The 22,457-nt window shown below is 39.3% G+C and overlaps 1 protein-coding gene across 1 annotated transcript in view; it reads left to right on the plus strand.

The window, feature by feature from the left end:
• The window catches only part of LAMA2 (laminin subunit alpha 2), a 464,667-nt gene that overhangs the window by 241,818 nt on the left and 200,392 nt on the right, over positions 1 to 22,457 (plus strand). The window contains exons 13-15 of the mRNA XM_081941542.1: positions 7,846 to 7,947; positions 10,169 to 10,374; positions 21,987 to 22,098. Of these exons, the coding sequence (XP_081797668.1) occupies positions 7,846 to 7,947; positions 10,169 to 10,374; positions 21,987 to 22,098 (420 nt within the window). The remainder of the gene's footprint in view (positions 1 to 7,845; positions 7,948 to 10,168; positions 10,375 to 21,986; positions 22,099 to 22,457) is intronic.

The raw sequence follows: 22,457 nt of genomic DNA on the forward strand, positions 1-22,457 counted from the left end.
TATCCAAGAAAAAACATTTTTGACACACAAACTAACATTGGCATCGGTCCTCCTACCCACTGCAATTGCTTGGACCTCTAATGACAATTCTAGGAGGATACCTAAATGATATAATTCTTTCTGAGACTATACAATCAAGCTGAACCCTCAATTCCCATAACTGGGGACCAGTCACAAAATTAAGCACATCCCTTTTGGAAGAATAACAATTGCAGTTAAGTCACAACTAAATAAGATCCTATTGCAGGAAATGGCCTGATAGTTAACAACCATATCATCGAAGAGGGGACTAGTATACTGTTGGTATATGATACTAATTAATGCTATACTATTACTGGTAAGTATATGATAAATGTTGGACCATAAGAAAGGCTGAACGCCAAAGAATTGAGGCCTTTGAACTATGGTGCTGGAGAAGACTCCTGCGAGTCCCTTGGACTGCAAGGTGATCAATCCGGTCAGTCCTAGAGGAGATCAACCCTGACTGCTCTTTAGAAGGCCAGATCCTGAAGAGGAAACTTAAATTCTTTGGCCACTTAATGAGAAGGAAGGACTCACTGGAGAAGAGCCTAATGCTGGGAACGATTGTGGGCAAAAGAAGAAAGGAACTACAGAGAATGAGATGGCTGGATGGAGTCACTGAAGCAGTTGGCATGAGCTTAAATGGACTCCAGAGGATGGTGGAGGACAGGAAGGCCTGTGGGAACATTGTCCATGGGGTCACGATGGGTCAGACACGATTTGCAACTAACAACAAATATGATAAATTGAGAAGAATGGTGCCAAGGGTTTCTGGCCCTTAAGAGGTCTTCCCTTTCTAGTCTCTCATCTTCCCTAACTGGATCATCTGAAGTGGGAACCTTGTCCCCCCCCCCCCGCTTCGAGCTTCTGATCTCCAGAAGCACCCCAAACTATCCACACATGCTCCATTAGAAGGGGGAAATGGTTATTTCACAGAGAACTATAGGTTATCATAAAATTTACCTCTAATCTACAGTTGTAGATTCAAGAAAAGATCTCAGATAGGTCCTTCTAACTCCATCTTCTAAGAACAGGGACTAATCCATCCATTCCTTCATTCCTGGGAAAGTCCAGCAGACCCTGACAGTACTTTGCACAGTCAGCATTCATTTTTCTGAAGACCTTCCTCAAATTTCCACTTCTAAGTTGTCTTGAACTCCAGGATATCAAATTAAATACAGGTAGTCCTCAAGTTATGACCACAACTGAACCCAAAGTTTCTGTTGCTAAGCAGAAGACAATTATTAAGTGAATTTTGCTCCCATTTTGTGACCTTTCTTGCAGCAGTTGTTAAGTGAATCACTGTAGTTATTAAGTTACTACCACGGTTGTTAAGTGAATCTGGCTTCCCCATTGACTTTGCTTGTCAGAAGGTCGCAAAAGGTGATCACGTGACTTCAGGACACTGCGACTGTCGTGAACCTGTTGTCAAGCATCTGAAATTTGATTACATGACTGTGGGGATGCTGTAAGGGTCATAAGTGTGGGAAATGGTCATACGTCACTTTTTTCAATGCCATTGTAACTTTGAGCAGTTACTAAACAAACTAGTTTAATTCGAAGGCTACCTATATAGCAATATAGAAAATCTTTGCATTAATTGCACATACAGTATGCTTTTCTTCTTCTCTTACTAGGATTTGCGGGATCGTATCCTGCCCCATACATCCCTTCGGCCGATCGCTCTCACGGAGAGGGACTCCTCCGGGTGCCGTCCACTAGGCAATGCCAGCGGGCGACACCCAGGAGTAGGGCCTTCTCTGTGATGGGCCTGATCCTTTGGAATGACCTCCCCCCAGATATCAGGACTATCACCGACCTCCGCTCCTTCCGTAAGAAACTAAAGACCCACCTGTTCAATCTAGCCGGCCTGGCCTAATTCCTAATTCCCAATTTTAGTTCCTCAAGCCTCCATTTTTTAAATTTTCTAGGGGTATACTTTTAGTTGTTTTTAATTTAATTTTTAATTTTTACTTTTTGTACAGTTGTATGAGGTTTAATTCGTTTTTAAGGGTATGGGATATTCGTCTTTTGTATTTGTTTTAATGACACACCTGTACACCGCCCCGAGTCCCTTCGGGGAGAGAGGGCGGTCTAGAAATACTGAAAATAAATAAATAAATAATAAATAATAGATTTGTGGTTGACCCATAAGGAGAACTCTGCTGAGATACAAATGATCTGGGATTCATAGCGGTGTGAGAATTCTCAGAATCAACTCACACAAGTTCAAACACACTTACCAAACTGCACACATTGGCAATTCCTGCACCAGAATTAATGTTAGAAATCTTCACACAGTTCACAGCTGTGTTCAGCTTTATTTTATCCGCAATTTGAACTTGTTCTAGGGCACTGTATTTATTTAATCGATTTTTATTGTCTCACCAAAGCACATTCTGATTGTCACACATTTTTTTTTACTCAACACAGAATCATACATTTGGAAATGAAGGATAAACACTTTTCCGTATCGTGCTTAATAGAATGCCTGACTTTGCAGAATGTATCAATTTTAACATTAGCACTGCTTTTTTCAATTATCGTGCTTCCTTTGAGAAGGTCAAAAATTAGGGGCTCTAGAACAACCAATATATTGTGATGTTTGAAATGTAAGCTTGGTAACAGAAGCAAAGAGCACAGGTTTTATATATTTCATATTAGTATTCTTAGACTTCTAGTAAAAATCCTATCAAATAATGCTAATTCAGAGGGTCTCATGCTACAGGCCATGGGTCGCTAGAGGCTGTGAATAGGAAGAGGTCTACAAGATGCAGCAAATATTAAAAGCAAAGTAAAAGCAAAGCAAAATAAAAACCAGTCACATACTTCTGATGGCACAGATGCCAGCGAAAAATATTTCATTGCTAGGGATAAGCTGAGATGGAGAGAAACTCTGGATAGCCTTAAAAGCAGACATTGAAATGCCTGCTGGACATCCTGTCTACCCCAGCCCCGTACTGTATTTTCCCATCAATATGAAACTCTAAAAGGTTCAGCCACCAGCCCCAAATCAATGGCATATTCCAGCCCCTTTTTCATACAAGTGGAGGCTGTGTGGCAGAAGCAAATGCCACAGTTAAGGAGGAATTTCCTGATAGTTAGAACAATTAACCAGTGGAAGAGGTTGCCTTCAAAAGTTGGGGAAGCTCCTTGTCTGGAGGTTTGTAAGAAGAGATTGGGCAACCATTGAAATGGTATAAAATCTCCTGCTTGAGCATGGGGTTGGACTAGAAGACCTCCAAGGTCCCTTCCTACCCTGTTATTCTGAATAACAGCATTCCAATAATAGCATTGGAAGGAACCTTGGAAGTCTTCTAGATACATTTACAGATACCTTTCATCATCCATTAGCTTTATTAGATTTTTAATCATGTATGTTACTAAAACATTAGATCAAAGACAGAGGCTTTACACCAATATACATACATACATACATACATACATATATACATACATACATACATACATACACACACACACATAGATTCAGGGGACTACTGACCAACATGTGGGACCGCCCGCCATGGAATAAGCCTTGCTACAAAGCTCAAAGTCTATCAAGAAGTAGTGCTAACAAACAAAGTGGTAAACAACAAACTACTGTTGAAACTAAGTTCATACAGTATCTCCAGATGCCTGCATAAATGGATAGCCACATTCTTGTCCAACAGGCAACAAATAGTCAAAATAGGGAAGGCCCAATCAAATCCGGCACCAGTTAACAGCGGTGTCCCCCAAGGCAGTGTTTTAGGACCCACATTCTTACTGCTTTATATCAATGACCTATGTGATCATATTAAAAGCAGCTGTGTCTTCTTTGCTGATGACATAAAATTATTTAACACCACTGACAATGCTGCTGCCCTACAAAGCGACCTTGACTATGTTTGGATAGTCCTAGTGGACAACCATTTAAATAGCAGTGTGCAGCAGCTGCCAAAAAAGCCAACACAGTTCTAGGCTGCATCAACAGAGGGATAGAATCAAGATCACGTGAAGTGTTAATACCACTTTATAATGCCTTGGTAAGGCCACACTTGGAATACTGCATTCAGTTTTGGTTGCCACAATGTAAAAATGATGTGGAGACTCTAGAAAGAATGCAGAGAAGAGCAACAAAGATGATTTGGAGACTGGAGGCTAAAACATATGAAGAACGGTTGCAGGAACTGGATATGTCTAGTCTAATGAAAAGAAGGACTAGGGGAGACATGACAGCAGTGTTCTAATATCTCAGGGGTTAACACAAAGAAGAGGAAAAACTATTCTCCAAGGCACCTGAGTGTAGAACAAGAAGCAATGGGTGGAAACTAATCAAGGAGAGAAACAACTTGGAACTGAGGAGAAATTTCCTGACCGTTAGTGTTCTGTAGGGAGAAAGAGGCAGGCAGGAACTGAGGCAAGGCAGGTTGAAGCTAACACAACCTTTATTACAGTTTAACAAGGCAAAATGCAAGGCAAACCTCAAACTGGCAAACAGCAACATTTGACAGCTAACAGCCCTTTTTATACCCAAGCTGTCAGATGCTGAACCAATAGAATGGCTGCATTCTCCCGCCAGCTGGCTGCTCGCGTCTTAACCAATCAATGATAGTCAATGACGTCGTAGCCTCGAGGACTTAACAGTTAGAACAATTAATCAGTGGAACAGCTTGCCTCCAGAAGTTGTGAATGCCCCAAAACTGGAAGCCTTTAAGAAGATGTTGGATACATTTGTCTGAAACAGTATAGGGTTTTCTGCCTAGGCAGGGGATTGGACTAGAAGACCTCCAAGGTCCCTTCCAACTCTGCTATTGTATTGTATTGTATGTGTCAGAATGGTCACGCATTTGGCAACTCCAAATCTCAACTAATAAATGTTCCATCCTGCACATTGGCAAAAAAGTCAGAATGCCAAATACAAGTTGGATGGAAACTATCTTGTAGACAACACTCACTTTGTCAAGGACATAGGAGTACTGGGGTCACGCAATAGCACTTAGACTTATATACCACTTTACAGTGATTTACAGCCCTCTCTAAGTGGTTTTCAGAGTCAGCATATTGCCCCCAACAATCTGGAAGACTCAGCCTTCCATCCTTCCGACTTTGGAAGGATGGAAGGCTGAGTCAACCATGAGCCTGGTGAGATTTGAACTGCCAAATTGCCGGCAGCCAGCAGTCAGCAGAAGTAGCCTGCAGTACTGCATTTTAATCACTGTGTCACTGTGATCCCCTTTTGCAACCTTCTGACAAGCAAAGTCAATGGGGAAGCCAGGTTCACTTAGCAACCATGTCACTAATTTAACAATTGCAGTGATTCACTTAACAAATATGGTGAGAAAAGTTGTAAAATGGGGACAAAAGTCACTTAACAAATTTCTTACTTAGCAACATAAATTTTGGGCTCAATTGTGGTCATAAATTGAGGACAAATACCTGTGGCTTATGTTACTTCTCCAGACCTGCCTGAAACTGATTTGAGATCCCTTGTGGTTAATGATGCTTAACAGAAGCCATTGATCAAAGTTAGTTCACATTTATGTAGGTTATCTAAGTAGGTTTCTTGGTGTGTCTTGTCTGTAGCTCAGATACCAAGTATGGCAATCAGGCAAATCAATCTGATTAAAGCTGTTTTCTATTATTAAAATTCAGCTGTAAGTCATCACCCTAAATACAGTTCCCTACTGAGTATCTTTAGGGCAATCTCAAGTAGTTTCCACACTGGTCACTTATACAATTCTTTAGCATCTCCTATCAACATTTAGTCCTGTCCACATTGTTATAGGAGTGTAAAACATTGCATAGGTGCAGAAGACTAGTAGGCTAATGTAGGGTTGGTATTCATTTACTTTTGCTTAGGTTCGCAAACCTTCGCCCGCGTGTGCTACTTCCGTGCATGTGCTCAGCCTGCAGCGCATGCACTGTGGCTAAAAAAAAGTGCCCAAAAGAGACACAATTTCCGCTATGGGTTCGGGCAAACTGGTCCAAACTGGCAGAATGCCACTTAATTGCCCAGAAGGTGTCCTTGAAGTTTCATCACCTTTCTCTGAATAGCCAGACCCAAGTTTAGTTTCCTAGTAGATATTCTTCAATTATAGTTGTAGCAAAAAGCTTGTAGCTTTCTTACCTCACTTCTTTTAAGACCTTAATTCTGCCTGCTCTCGACTGTTGTTTCATAACCCACCTTTAATGTAAGTCATTTCCTTAACATACACATTTTGGACACATTTTATGAAACACAGTTTCACATATCCTGTTTTCCATAATGCACAACTCTTCCTTACAGGCATTTTTATATGCTGCTTTCCATAATATACATATCTTTGACATGTAGCTTCTGCAAATGTAGCTTTTCCTATTTCTTCACCAAAGGTATATTATTTTGTATGAAATATCTGAATCAAATAGAATGCACATTCTATTACAACACTCCATATATTTTGGCAGATAACACAAATGTATTGTTAAACAAAAAAATATGAGGACTTCCTTATCCAACTCCAAGGTGAAGTTCTGTGGAGAACTTGCTGCATGAGTACACAGTGGTGGTTTAGGCTTTCTGATTCTCAGCCCTTTGTTTATATTTGACAATGAAATTTGCTTTATTCCAATAACTTAAAAATGAATTATTTTTACTTCAAGGAATTAAGAAAAATTACTGCATTCCTGATACATATTTTTATATATGATTTATTTGCTTTTCCCCTGGAAGTTTGCTTGTTTATGTCCCACTTTTAGTGATTTTACAAATAACTGAAGGCAGTAAACATATCCAATACACCTCCCTCAGAATAGCAACCCAATGAGGTTGTTTCAGCTGAGAGGGAGAGAAAGGGGGGAGAGAGACACAGAAACAGAGACAGACACACACAGAGAGAGACAGAGAGACAGAGGAACAGAGACAGACAGAGAGACAGACAGAGACTAGCTCAAAGTCATTGGTTGGCTTTCATGTCTAAGGCAGGACTTGAACTCAATGGTTTCCCGATTTCTAGCCTGATGCCTTAACCACTAGACCAAACACAATCAGTAAAGTGTTAATGCTTAACAAAATATATATAGCGATGTAACATTATAGTACCTTAAGAGTCAAAAAAACTGTGGCTTTATGCTGTTTTTGAACCAGTGACCAATGTGAAGCAAAAGGCAACATGCAGCTATAAGAAAAATTATAGTGACTTTCCTTTAAATTAAATGTGCTTGACTTCCTAGGGACACATTTCTTCTATTTTAGATTATACTTTGTCAAAAAAGGGGGAAAAACATTCTGTAATAGCAGTCTACTCCTCCAAGCTGCTGTCACAGATTGCCTCTGTAGTAACTCCGGACCTGGAAAATGGACATGGGGAAGAAACTAAGAATGGCAGGACAGATAAACGAGCACATATCCCCCCAGTTCCTCCACCTGCTTTTGACAATATAATATCAGCCAAATACATGTTGGGGAGCTTTATAAAAACAGTGTGAAAGGAGCAAGAGATTGAGAGAGAAAGATGAAAAGAAAATTATACTGTAACATATGTTACTTCCTTTATGGTTGACCTTTAGGGGGAAACTGCTTTTTCTTAGGATGCCAGTCTTTACAAAGGGTCTAGAGGAACATTACTTATACAACAGAGCATTGCTGCACTAGTTGTGGTTAAGAGAGATGGTGTAAGGACAGGGACAGCTCACAATGACACTTCCCTGGGAGCTCTCTATCATCCACATGTCCTTTCATTACGTGAGAAGTCTTTGCCCTTGAAAGTCCTATAATTGGAAAAGAGCCGTTCAAAATAGTTAAAGGCATGTTTTCTGTTATATAACCAGTATTGTTCTTTTTTTCCCCTTTAACCACAGATAACAGCGGCTGGAGGACATCTGAGATTTACTGTTTCATATGACCTAGCTGGGGAAGAAGATATTGCTGAGGCCGTCCTTCAGCCCGATGTCATCATAGAGGTACAGTATTATCTCCCTAGATATGAATGAGCAAAAACTGCCAATAGCACACTGTAAACAGAATCCATAGGGCTAAGAAAGAAACTCGCTGCAAGAGTTCTCTTCCTGAAAAGAGCTACTGTATGATTTTCATTTCAAAGATGGGAAAGAGGGCAGCAGAAACACCCTTGTGCTTGAGAGCCAGCAGGTTCTACCCTTTTTATCTTCTGAAAAGTACTTAAGGCATGACTTTTACTTCAAGAGCTAGTCTACGGTGAGATTGGCATGAGTGAGGCATAATTGTGGTAGCAGGTCATTCTGATTTTGGTTTTATTGGATTTTATTGTTTGTATATACTGTTTATCTTAATGTTTAGTTAATGCTGTGAAAATTGGACCATAAGAAAGGCTGAGTGCCAAAGGATTGAAGCCTTTGAACTATGGTGCTGGAGAAGACTCCTGTGAGTTCCTTGGACTGCAAGGTGATCAAACCAATCAGTCCTAGGAGAGATCAACTGACTGCTCTTTAGAAGGCCAGATCCTGAAGATGAAACTCAAATACTTTGGCCACCAAATGAGAAGGAAGGACTCACTGGAGAAGAGCTTAATGCTGGGAAAGGTTGAGGGCAAAAGAAGAAGGAGACAACAAAGAATGAAGTGGCTGGATAGAGTCACTGAAGGAGTAGGCATGAGTTTAAATGGACTCAAGAGGATGGTAAAGGACAGGAAGGCCTGGAGGAACATTGTCCATGGGGTCGTGATGGATTGGGAATGATTTTGCAACTAACAATGACAACATATTATATACAATAACACACACAGACAAATATCTCTATCATATCTGTCTCTGTCTCTGTCTGTCTGTCTCTCTCTCCCTCTCCATCTATACAGCTATATAAACACATTATATATATATATATATATATATATATATATATATATATATATATATATATATATATATGTATGTATGTATGTATGTATGTATGTATGTATGTATGTATGTATGTATGTACTATATATATATATATATATATATATATATATATATATATATATATATATATACATACATACATACATACATACACACACACACACACACACACACATATATATATATACACACACACACATATACACACATATACACACACATACATACATACATACATACATACATACATACATACACACAGACATGTAAAAAAATAAGTGCATTCTCTGAATTATATGGTTTTAAGTATCAGGACTTAGTAAATATCACCTGGTCCTTAGCAGTTCTTAAAAGTAGGCAAATACAACTTCAGATGAAAAACCACACATTGCATGTTATACCATGTCATCCTTTTATGTTATTAGGTACACAGTTTATGTAGGCTAGGTGTTATCCTTGAATGGGAAGGAAAGGGATTGCATTAATGCTAAGTAATATTCCAGAACATGTAAATCATCCCAGAACATGATACTCACAGCCACATACTCAAGGGCTACTCTTTTAGGTAATCATTGTTAAATTTTATTTATTTTAGAAAGATGCATACAGTGTGCGTAATAACATGCAAAAATGGCACTTAAAGAGACATTGAAAATAAAACCCATTCTTTTTAAATGACATTATTCCTCTGATGCAACCTAGCTTTGTTCCAGCAAGATGCACAAGGGCTCTTCCAATACCAGAAGAGATTTCAGCTCATGCCTATAGACCTTTAGCTACTCTAGAAGACCATTCAAAACAGAATGGTGTGGCTGCTTTATTTCATTGAAGTGTATGTGTTGGTGTGCATGCACAAACATGTGTGATGTGCTTTACAACACTGTTTTAAGAACAAACCTTTATTGAATCAAAGTATTCCTTCCATGCTCTGCATAGAATCATTACTAAAGCATAATATAAAAGTTATCTGAATTGAATACTCTGGAGGTAGCATGTGCTACTTATATTGTTTATATATTCATTTTGTGTTACCTATGAACTACTTGATAATGAATCCCAGACAGAATTCTATCTATGTTCAAGAGAATATAAATACCGCCAGTTTCCAACAGGTGATCTGATTTACCTTTTTCTATTGTTGGCCATGTTTTCCTAGAGACAGTGGTATCATTTCTAGAGAGTACCTCATCTATACAAAACACACCATGCAGTATGCATTCGTATCAAAGTGTTCTGCTCTTTAATAATGCAGCATTGAAACTTGGTTTTTTTAACTGTTTTCATCCTTGTCATTTTTTATAATTAGGGAAGTGGGTTGAGAATAAGCACCTTGCAGGAAGGGATTCACTTGAACCCATTTGAAGAGCACACAGAAGAAGTCTTACTGAAGCACAACTTATTCATGCTGCACGGCGTCCCAGTCAGCAAAAGGGAATTTATGACTGTTTTGGCGAATATAAAAAGACTCCTTATAAGAGCCACATACAGCAATGGGATGAATGCCATCTACAGGTAACTGTTGAAAAAGCATTTTGTTCTCTGGTGAAATTCTTATCATTCAGGGCTGACTTAGACTGTATTTTCTCTCTTTGTTGCCTTTAATTATGTCAGATAATTTTATATCATAGATCGGTATCGCTCACTTTGTTAGCCTGTGGACAAAGAATATTTCCTAAATGTTTAAAAAAAATCATTTCCAACTAACATTCCTAATCTAGAAATAAGAGATAAACTAGACTAATAATTGCTCAGCAGACCACCAGAAAAAATAAACAGTACACTGTTTATCATGCAGCCTAGGAATCTATTGATTATTATTCAGTTTTGTAATTAAATGATGCAAATAGAGTAAATAATACACAATACCTCTATTCTCATAAAATGCTTACTCCAATCATCCACTTAGCAAGTGAGATCACATAGTTAGTAGTTTGGCAATACACAATCACATTACTTAAGTATTACCATTTGAGATACCAAGAATTCATTTGCTTCAGGAGGTGGCATCCCTGAACTCTTAAACTATGTGAGTGCTGATAAGGATTCATGGTACTACTAGCTTCTTCCCCATTGGCTGTGTAGGAGCAAGAAGGCATTGTTTGGCAACTGCAGTCAAAGGTGTGGACGATGTTTTCGGGATTCATGGCAACCATACTTTCCCAAATGCTAGGGATTTGATGGGCCGGGGTCCAGGGATGCAAAACAGGTCAATTGACTACAAGGTAATTGATCTGTTGAATTAGTTTAACTCTATGATTGGACTTGTTTGGGGTTATGTTTAAAAAGGTAAAGGTAAAGGTTGCCTTCACACATATGTGCTAGTCGTTCCCGACTCTAGGGGGCGGTGCTCATCTCCATTTCAAAGCCAAAGAACCAGCGCTGTCCAAAGACGTCTCCCTGGTCATGTGGCCGTCATCACTAAATGCTGAAGACGCACAGAACGCTGTTACCTTACCAACAAAGGTGGTCCCTATTTTTCTACTCGCATTTTTACATGCTTTCGAACTGCTAGGTTGGCAGAAGCTGGGACAAGTAATGGGAGCTCACTCTATTATACGACACTAGGGATTTGAACCACTGAACTGCTGACCTTTCTGATCGACAAGCTCAGCGTCTTAGCCACTGAGCTAAGCACCCTATAAATTTATTTTTATTATTATTTTATTTCTATTTATTATTACCACTTTAGCACCCTATAAATTTATTGATAGAATCAACTGAGTTCTTTTTGGTGCTTCTACAGTGCACTAATTTTCTCAATGATTCAATTAAGCATGCTGAATATAGAGCCAAAATATATTATTAACAACTGGCACATTAAGAAAAAGAATGGCATAGAAATAATGATTTCCTTGTATAATTATAGACAGGCTTACTCAAAATTAAGAGCTGCTTATTTTGCTGCAATATAAATGAACACCATGTAAGTTTACATCAATTTAAACATCATCCAATTTTTTTTAAAAAAAATAAAGCTTTTCTGAAAGCATTTATAATGTTATTCAATTATGCAGCTGCCATCTCATTGAATGATTTTCAGCTCTTAAACCAACTGAAAGTAGCAAGAGCAGAAAATAAATACATACCTAAGATAAAACAATAGTATAATGTCTAAAAATGAATATATTTTGTGTGGATTTTTCTTGTGTATATTTAGTTATCAGTTTATTTATTTATTTTACTTTGTAAATTTTGCATGCACTTTCATTTGCAATTTTTGTATTAATAGACTAGTTTTGAAAAAAAAGTGCAAAATTAACAAACTGGATTGAAAGAAATTGAAAAAGCCTTTAAAACAGTAACAGGTTGTTCTGATGACCTATCACTTCACTATAAATACAAACCACTCGGCTCGTAAGTTTCTTCACAGCTTTGCCTTAACCTCTCATTGCTTCTCTTATTTCTTTGCGTATTCCACTTGAGCCTTCTCTACTACATCTCTTCTACCTTCACTCATGTCAAGGTCTTTGATCCCTCAGCCACCCCTGCTTCTGTTCCTTGTTTTTCTTGTTTTGTGCACAGAATTGGCTTCCTCCCCATGTATACTATTTTACCTCTTTCTTATTTTTCAAAAGCCTCCTCTAAAAGTAATCCAATTTTATGCCCGTGTTACCTTTTTTATTCTGTAAATAGCTAAAAGTCTATTTAATGTATCCAGGGTTAAACATAGCATCTGACATATTTCCTCCAAGGCATTGTCAAGGCAGTAGAATTGCTTGAAGATCACTGGAATATAAGAGAAGGTATCTGGCATTGTCTAGGAGAGAACAATTGATAGTGTCTGTACCGGTTTTGTTTGATGACACCAACTTTTCCTTTAAAAGTAGTCCTCTTCAGGTTTTTTTGTAGCTAAGGCTTAAAGAGCCCAGATACAATACACTAGAATGCTATTTTTCTGTAACAATGCAACTCTCCTTAAAGCAGTTTCATTTAGTTGCTGTCAACTTTTTCTTTCCATTCTGAGATTACATTTTCTTCACTTTTGGAAGAAAGTCATCCACACAGATACAAAACTGCTACTCTACATGTATCCAGAACAATCATCTATATTGTAAATAAGTTATATGTATTCATTCTATTTTGTCGTCATATACGGATGTTCAAAATGGAAAAAGGTTGAATAAAATTAGAGTGGGGGCTACTTCCATTCTGAGGTCCCATATATTTTTAATTAACATTCTGGCACAGATAGGATCCATGCACTAGATCAGTGATGGCGAACCTATGGCACGCGTGCCACAAGTGGCACGCGGAGCCATTTGTCAGGGCACGCGAGGTGCTGCCATGTCAGCTGGCCAGCGTGCATGCGCATGCTGGCCAGCTGAGTTCACCTTTTTAAAAGCTATTTTTCACCTTCCCCGGGCTCCAGAGGCTTTATAGGAGCCTGGGGAGGGCGAAAAGAGCCTCTCCTGCCCCCCCCCCCCCCCCGGAGGCTTCAGGGACCGTCCGAGGCATCCCTGATGCCTTCGGAGTGCTTAAAACGACCCTCCGATCATTTTCTCTTCCGGGTGACTTCCGGGTTGCTCGGAGGGTGGTTTTAAGCACTCCGAAGGCTTCAGGGACCGTCCGAGGCTTCCCTGATGCCTTCGGAGCACTTAAAACCACCCTCCGAGCAACCCGGAAGTCACTTCCGGTTTTCTTGGAGGGTGGTTTTAAGCGCTCCGAAGGCTTCAGGGACCGCCCAAGGCTTCCCTGATGCCTTCAGAGCGCTTAAAACGACCCTCCAAGCAACCCGGAAGTCACTTCCGGTTTGCTCAGAGGGTGGTTTTAAGCGCTCCGAAGGCTTCAGGGAAGCCTCCGGACGGTCCCTGAAGCCTCCGGAGGGCCTCCGGGTGGTCGGGGGAAGCTTCTTTCGCCCTCCCCAGGCTCCTATAAAGCCCCTGGAGCCTGGGAGGGCGAAAAAGGCATGTAAAAATGGGGGGTCACGCGTTGTGCGTGCATGCGCACTGGGGGGGTCACGCATTGCATTATGGGTGCGGCAGGCCCGCACTCGACCCCCCTGCGCTCCCCCCACTTGTGGCACGCGAGCCAAAAAAAGGTTCGCCATCACTGCACTAGATCAGTGGTTCCCAACGTAGGTCCCACAGGATGGCAATTTGATTTTTAATGGAGGAAATTTAAACCAAGCTAATGTCCTTTTAGGCTTCCTCCCTATGAGTAGAGTTCACTTTTTGAGTAAAGTAAGAATTATATGTCAGGGGGGGAGGGATCGGGATTTTAGAGATGCTTAGGTGGGGCATGGCCCAAAAAAGGTTGGGAACCACTGGTGTAGATAAAGAGTTTTCAAACAGTGTGTCTCCAAATTCAAGGTTCCAGAGCTTGGTAGAATTCCATGAGAAACTAAGAGGGAACCAACCACCACCCCACAAAACCATTCGAATGCAACCATTTTTTTCTATAGTTCATTGGAAAGGGCAAAGCTTACCATTCGATTCAGAGACCTCTCCTCCCTCAGGAAGTGTTTGTGCTCATGAAGAATCATCCTATTAGGTGCATGTGAAGCAGGCAGCAATAGTTCTAGGTATTCTTGTATTAGATTTTGTGGTCTAGGAAGTTTGGGGAAAAAATCGTACCTAGACCTTTGCCATAATTTTTTCTACAGTACACATTATGAGACCTGTGCATTGGTAGATCCAGGGGTGGCTTGCTGCCAGCATTACTGCCAGTTCGGGGCGCAAAAATGTTTTCACACGCCCGCTTGCTTTGTTCACAGACATGCCAAACACACGCTATTTGCGCATTTGCAACTAAAAAGGTCTCTGCATGTGCAAAATGTTAGAAAAGGGAAAAAATTACATTTCGGCAGTGAAAATTGTTCTGTGCATGTGCAGAACCGAAAATCAAGATGGCAGGGCTGTAGGAGAACCAGTTTGGGGGCATGGCAGGACTGGGTTGCTGCTGGTTCCAGTGACCCAGGCCATCAAGTTACTACTGGTTCAGGCAAAACGGGCCGACCCAGTAGAAACCCACAAACAGGATGGGAACACATTACCTTGATATACACCATTTATATGTTCATTTTTTCTTATTCTGAAACCTTAGCATAGGGCTAAAGATGATGAATATAAACAAGGGAGGAAGCTTCCATCTCAATATGGGAGATCAGCCAAAGTTCCTTCATACAGATATACCTCGACTTACAGTGCTAGTTGGGGCCAGAATTTCTATCACTAAACAAAATCATGCCTGATTTTACAATCTCATGTCATGGTTGCTAAGCAAATCACCACAGTTATTAAGTGAATCACATGATCATTAAGTGAATTTAACTTCTCCCATTGACTTTGCTTGTTAGAAACTGGGAAGTTCACAAATGACAATCAAATGATTCCCAGGACACTGCAATGATCAGTACAAGCATGTCAATTGCCAAGTGTCCAGATTTTGTTCACATGACCATGGGAATACTATGACAGTCATAAAATGTGAGGACCAGTCATAAGCTTTTGTAATTTTGAACAGTCACTGAATGAATGGTTACAAATCCAGGACTACCCGCATGTCTTTGCTACTTTATCAACGTGCATCAGATGATCATAACTGTGTCATTTGGAGCCCCAAATGTAATCATTAAAATGGGCATCACTGGTTTTTGTTGAAAACATGCTGATAAATCATCAAAGCATATTAAAATGCATTGAAATATGTTCCGTATTTTTGGACTATAAGACGCACTGGAGTATAAGATGCATCGTGATTATGAAGGAGTAATTTTTTTAGAAAAAGTTTTTGCACTCTGCATGTCTCTCAAACCATCTGCACACCTTGGTTTTTTTGCAAAAAAAGGGGGGGGCATGCAGAGCTTTGGGAGGCTTCTAGAGTGCTCCTGGGGGTTGGAGGGCCCCCAAAACAAACAAAACGTGGCACATTTTTTTCTCATTTTTGACCTCCCCAGTCCCCAGGAGCAAGCCTCCCAAACCCTCTGCGTATGCATTTTTGCAAGGGGGGGTGAAGTTTCGGTAGGGCAAAAATGCTGTATTCAGTGTACAAGATGCATCCAGATTTTCACCCTCTTTTTTGGGGAGGGAAAGGTGTGTCTTATACACCTAAAAATATGGTATTCATAATTAGCACCTAGCAATAGCACTTAGACTTATATACCGCTTCACAGTACTTTACAGCCCTCTCTAAGCAGGCTGAGTCAACCTTGAGGTGGTGAGAATCGAGCTGCTGGCATTTGGCAGAATTAGCCTTCAATACTGCATTCACTGTGCCATCATAGCTGTTAAACAATTGTTGGGCTTGTTCAAAAGGCAACACATTTTTAAAGAGAAAATGCTTTACTGTCATGACCAAGTCACACTTTCTCTCACCTGGACCTCTCAGAGACAATTAGTGAGAAGTTCCTACTACTTTTATTTTAGGCTGCAAAAAGTCAATTTCCAAAGTTTAAAAGGTCAGTAGTAGCTTTATAGCCCGTGTTTAGATTTCAGTACTTAAGGGGAATTGAAACCACTCAGTGAATTCAAGTAGGGAATAATGTTGCGTGAAATGTAGACAACGTGACCTAGAAGCTTTCCAATAGTATCATATGGTGCTGGTGATTTCCTTCCTTTCTTTTTAATCTCAGGATACAACAATTAATGTAATAGCAGACCGTAAACTGCACTGCAATTGCTTCAAAAGCTGCATCTTGTTTAATCTTGTTTGCAAGTAGAAGTCAACAGTGTCTGCCACACTAGCAATCATATTAAATATTTGGTCTAGATACTTGAATTTCTCAAGTATCTCCAAGATCTGGTATCCCATTACTGCCAACATTATGTACTTTAATGTCTGCTGAACGACACAGAGGAATAGAAATTACTACACTGAAGTGGGGAAAAATTGCACTGCAGCTTTTTTCAATGAATAAAAACTGTTAAACACATTAAAATACCATTTACCAAATAGCAGAACCTAATGAAAATTGGGACCATTCAGTGAATACAAATGTGAAATAATTCTGAGTGAAATGTTCTGTGTGTAACTGTTTCTCATTGCTCCAAATTATATTACATAGCACTAGGAAAAGACAATCTGTAGGTAAATAGGTTAGTAAAAAATACCAGTAAATTTTGTTATGTGTAGATATTAAGTTCTTTAGATTAATTCTTTGCCTTAACAAATCATAGCGTACGTTTAAATAACATTTCTTCTGCCTCATTTTAAAAGAAAATTTAGCAATGGGAATATAGAACAAGGACAACATCTTAAATATGAATAATGGATTTCTGGAATGTGTAGTACATGTTAGACTATCTCTGTTATTGGAAAAGTGCTTTGGGTAACATGAAGAGTGAACAGAAGATATAAATGATTTTAAAAATGTATGTACTCCTTCTACACTGCATTTCTCCCAAAAAAATCAGGTGAATCTTCATTGACTCTAGCTTTACAAAATTCCATGTATAATAAAGTATATAAAACTAGACATCTAATAGACTTATTGTCAAAAATGTTGCTTCTTCCATATTTATATCTACGTAAATACTACCCAAGAAATAGGGAGCCAGAAATACTGTGCAACATAATAACTTCTCAGATGAATTGATTTCTCAGTGGCCTGTAGGACATATAGACAACTAACCTCCCATCCCCCATCTCCCAAGATTTGGGAGCCTGAAGTTTGAAACCAGTTCGTAGATGAGCAGTGGTTGCACAGTGGTTAGTGTGCAGTACTGCAGGCTACTTCTGCTGACTGCCAGCTGACTGCAATTTGGCAGTTCGAATCTCACTAAACTCCAGGTTGATTCAGCCTTCCATACTTCCAAGGTCGGTAAAATGAGAACCCAGATTGTTGAGGGCAATATGCTGACTCTGTAAACCGCTTAGAGAATGCTGTAAAGTGGTATATAAATCTAAGTGCTATTGGTATTGCTTAGTGGTGCCGTCCACTAAGCAGTGTCAACGGGCGGCGCCCAGGAGTAGAGCCTTCTCTGTGATGGGCCCAACCCTCTGGAATGACCTCCCCCCCCCCGATATTAGAACTACTACCGACCTCCGCGCCTTCCGACAGAAGCTTAAGACCCACCTGTTCCAATTAGCTGGCTTAAACTGATTTATAGTCCCATTTTAACCTCCTGGCAAACATCTTATTGGGTAGTTTTTAAGGGTAATTTTAATGTTTATTTGTATTTTAATTTAAATATTGTACAGTCCATACCCTACCTCCTCTGTTTACCTATTTGTATATTTAAGTACATCTATATTTTGTATTTATACTGTTTTAATATGACTGTACACCGCCCCGAGTCCTGTTTAGGAAAGGGTGCGGTTTATAAATTAAAGATTATTATTATTATTATTATTATTATTATTATTATTATTATTATTATTATTATTATTATTATTATTATTATTATTATTATTGTAGATGTTATGCTATATCCCACCATGTGTGAAATGGGTGGCCATATACATCTCTTTAATTAATAAATAAACTCACATCACATAGGGCCCCTGCATGCATCCGAATGTTTCACTAGATTACACTTTTTTAAATGTGTAAAATTGACCTCCTCCCAGCTTCCTTAGCATGTAGAATGATACTTCACCCTAAGGAGAGTCTTGCTAATGGCAGTTAGAAAATTAGGGTCAGATTAAAACATTTTCCACTGGTAGCATGCAGTGACGTGCGGTGAGGTTTATGGCTGGTGAGGCTGGTGATGTCATCAAATGATCATCATGAAGGGAGGACTGTGACAACTTTGATCTTTGCAAGTGTGCAAGCAAAATACCCTAGGATCACGGTGGCGGGGACAGCAACTCCTTCCGCTGTGCTGCGGATAAGAGCCATGCTGTGCTCCTCACTGCTAGCCTCAGATCAGCGCTAGCCGCGATCTCCTTCTTGTTGGCTCAGGAAGGAGGAGAATGGGACCACGTGTGCAGGAGGCTCCTCAGCACCAGCCTCAGATCAGCGTGAGCCACGGTCCCTTCCCCTGCACATGCGGTCCCATTCCCCTCCTTCCTGAACCAACATGAAGGGGACCGCGGCTCACACTGATCTGAGGCTAGCAGTGAGGAGCACAGCATGGCTCTTCTCCACAGCGCAGCGGAAGGAGTTGCTGTCCCCGCCACCGTGATCCTAGGGTATTTTGCTTGCACGCGCAAGAAAGAGATGAAAGAGAAAAGGGGAGACTTTTTTTCTTCTTTTTTTTTTTTCATGATGAGAGCGGTGAGGCTCTGCCTCCCCTGCCTCCCCTGATTGCACGTCACTGGTAGCATGGGACTATGTAAAGAATCACAAAAAATTAACTACTTAGCAATGCTCCCAGAGGCACTGGTTAAGATGCAAAGACATTTTATGTTCAGGCTTGGATAGTAACATTAGAATTAAGAAATATATTACAGTAATAGTAAATCAACTGGATTTTTATGCAGTTATATCAATTTAGATAAATTAGTTTATTGTTTTTCTATAAATCCTTTATAGATAAATATTTGATGTATTACCTAATTTTGATTTTGATAGGATAGTCAAGGGAGAACTTATCTATAAAAATAAGTCTAAGATTCTTTTTTCCCCCAAAACATTAAGTTTCAGAAGAAGGCAAAATCCAAGGAACAAACCTTTTGTCTGAAATAGTATAGAGTTTCCTGTTTGAGCAGGGGTTTGACTAAGAGACCACCAAGGTTCCTTCCAACTCTGTTATTCTGAAATAGGAAAAAAGTTTAAAACAAAAAGTGGTGGGGGTCAAGGATAAAGGAAATTTGTAGGTGCGGGAAAATCTTTAAAAAAGAATAAAGAAAAGAATAACTTCAGATTTTCTTTGGTACAGATAGTATAAAATGATATGTTTTTTTCTCTAAGATTAACCATAACACACAGTACTGTTATAGTAATTAAAAAACCCTCTAATCATCAAATTCCAAAGTTAAAATTTCACTTCTTTCAGTTTCAAGCAAAAAGTTTAAAAGTGTTTTCCAAGTAGAAAGAAAGCAAAATAAATTCCTTTTTTAAAAAAAAATCAAAGCAGTCAATTTCTTCATTTCTGCTCACTCTATTAACTGAACCATCTATTCTTCCATTGTGGGATCTTATTAATTCTTCCATCTCTGTGATATAAAAGTGTTGTTGCTATTATCATGTATGAAAATAAAGTCCCATATTTTTTTCAATGTGTATGTCCATCAAATCTAGAAGAAAAAACTCTGGTTTTGACTGTACATCTATTTTAAGATTTCTCTGAATTAAAGTACAAATCTGGTCCCAATATTTCTTAGCTTTCTTAGATGTCCACCTAAATTAGTTCCATGTATATAGCCCTAGAAATTCTATTTAGTTCCTTCTTATTAAAACTCCTAAACACAAATCCTACCTGAGCCCAATTTACCTCCAAATAAACATATCTAGGGTTGCTTCCTTAATGTTTAACATCTTCTGGTTAAAGATAACTGATTTGAATGTGATGAAGCATGCTCAGATTTTCATTAGATTGTGACTAATATTCCTAATTCAATGAAGTACAAACAGGACTATTGGAAGGCAGAGATCTGGGGAAGGCTACAATAAAATTTCTGCTGCACTGAAGGTTTCTAGGAGTACAGTGGCCTTTATAATTGTCAAATAGAAGAAGTTTGGCGCAGCCAGGACTCTTCCAAAAGCTGGTCACCTAGTCAAACAGCAATCAGTGGACAAGGGTATTAGTAAGATAAGTGACTAAGAACTGATGGTCACTCTGACTAAGGTTTAAAGCTCCTGTGTGGAGATGGGAGAGGATTCCAGAAAGACAACCATCACTGCAGCCCTGAACTGATCTAGACTTTATGGCAGAGTGGCTAGATGGAGGCCTCTCCTCAGTGCAAAACACATGAAAGTCTGCTTAGAGCTTAGAGTTACTCACATCTGAGACTCTCTCAGGTGCTTTTTTTTACAAACTCTTTTAAGTGGACAATATTTCTGTGGGTTCTGTGGGTTGCACAAGTTTATTTACTGAACAAATTTATTTATCTGCTCAACTTACATACAATGACTTTGGGGGCATAACAGCATTAAAATCCACAGTTAAAAATCCACCTTTTTAAAATCCCCAACCCACTTCTAGCCTCCTAAATTCACCTAGTGAATGATTGATTGATTGATTGATTGTGCACCATGAAGTCATTGCTGACTCTTAGCAACCACATAGTTAGATTTCCTCTAGTCTATAGACTAGCTTCTTCATGTGTTCATGATGCAGCATACAGTGCTTATCAAATCTTTATTACTCTATTGAGACAAGAGTATGAAAAATGCCTTGTATAATAGAGAGAAAAGCTTCTTTATCTCTCTCTCTCTCTCCTTATATTGATTAGTCTATAGAATCATAGTAAAGAAAAAGCAGTTCACTTTAGAATAAGTATTTTTTTCTATAACAACATTTTCCAAAGTAAAACATATTTTGAAGTAATGTCAAATCTATAAATCTCATTTAATATTTCATTACTTTTCAGCAGGATAAGAAGATGTGTTTGACAGTTTCTCAGTCAGCCTAATTCTTGGTCTGCCTGCAGCATGAGTAAAACATGCAATTTACAAACTAAGAAGCCTTCCTATGGTTAATAATATTTGTGTGACAATGTTCTAATGTGGATTTGCTATGCTATACAGGTAGTCCTCAGCTTACGACCAAAATTGAGCTCCAAATTTATGTTGCTAAGTGAGAAATTTGTTGTGACTTTTGCCACATTTTACAATTTTTCTGCCCATATACATGAATCACTACCGTTGCTAAATTAGTAACATGGTTGTTAAGTCAACCGGGTTTCCCCATTGACTTTGCTTGTCAGAAAATTGCAAAAGGGGTTACATGATCCCAGGACATTGCAATGGTCATAAATGTGAGTCAGTTGTCAAGCATCCAAATGTAAATCACGTGACCATGGGGGGTTATAAGTATGAAAAATTGTCATGTCATTTTTCCCCAATTCCGTTGTAACTTCAAACGGTCACTAAGTGAACTGTTGTAAGTCAAGGACTACTTGTAGTCTAAACATGACTACTACCAAGTCAAAAGAGACAGCCAATCGTTGGATAACCCATTTAACTAAAATGCGTGATCTATCCTCCTCACCCGCACCCAATCTAGCATAGCAAATAGTATGAATACAATGTTACCTTTCTAGATCATTAGCATTTCCTCTACTTTATCCTTATATACTAGGTTGAGTGGTGTCAGCCTGCAATCTGCTAATGACTTACTGCCTGGACAAAAAGATGCATCTGCTGTTGAAATTTGCCAGTGCCCTACAGGATATTTGGGTTCGTCCTGTGAGGTAAGTATCTTAATACAAAGCAGCTGAAGGATTTTTCTGTCAGTAAATATGGGGGTTGATTGAAAAAACAAACTCTTTCCACTAGACCACACATATGATTAGATGCATATCTGTATGCTAGGGTCTGAATATGGGAATAAGCTACAGATGATAGCAATAGAAACAATCAGAACCTCTCTAACTTTAGGTGAATGACAAGCAGGCACCATCCAGGCCACCAAAGCGTAGGGTGCACTGACTGACTATAGGTGCCAAAGTTTGGGGGGCACCAAAGCCGCCACCCCTTCCTAATCATTCCAAAAATGCAAATCTTTTTGACATGTCCATCCGTTCAGGATGTTTAGAGGTACCATATACTC

The sequence above is a fragment of the Natrix helvetica genome, assembly GCF_964273705.1.
Source record: "Natrix helvetica genome assembly, chromosome: 2".
NCBI classification, from domain to species: domain Eukaryota; kingdom Metazoa; phylum Chordata; class Lepidosauria; order Squamata; family Natricidae; genus Natrix; species Natrix helvetica.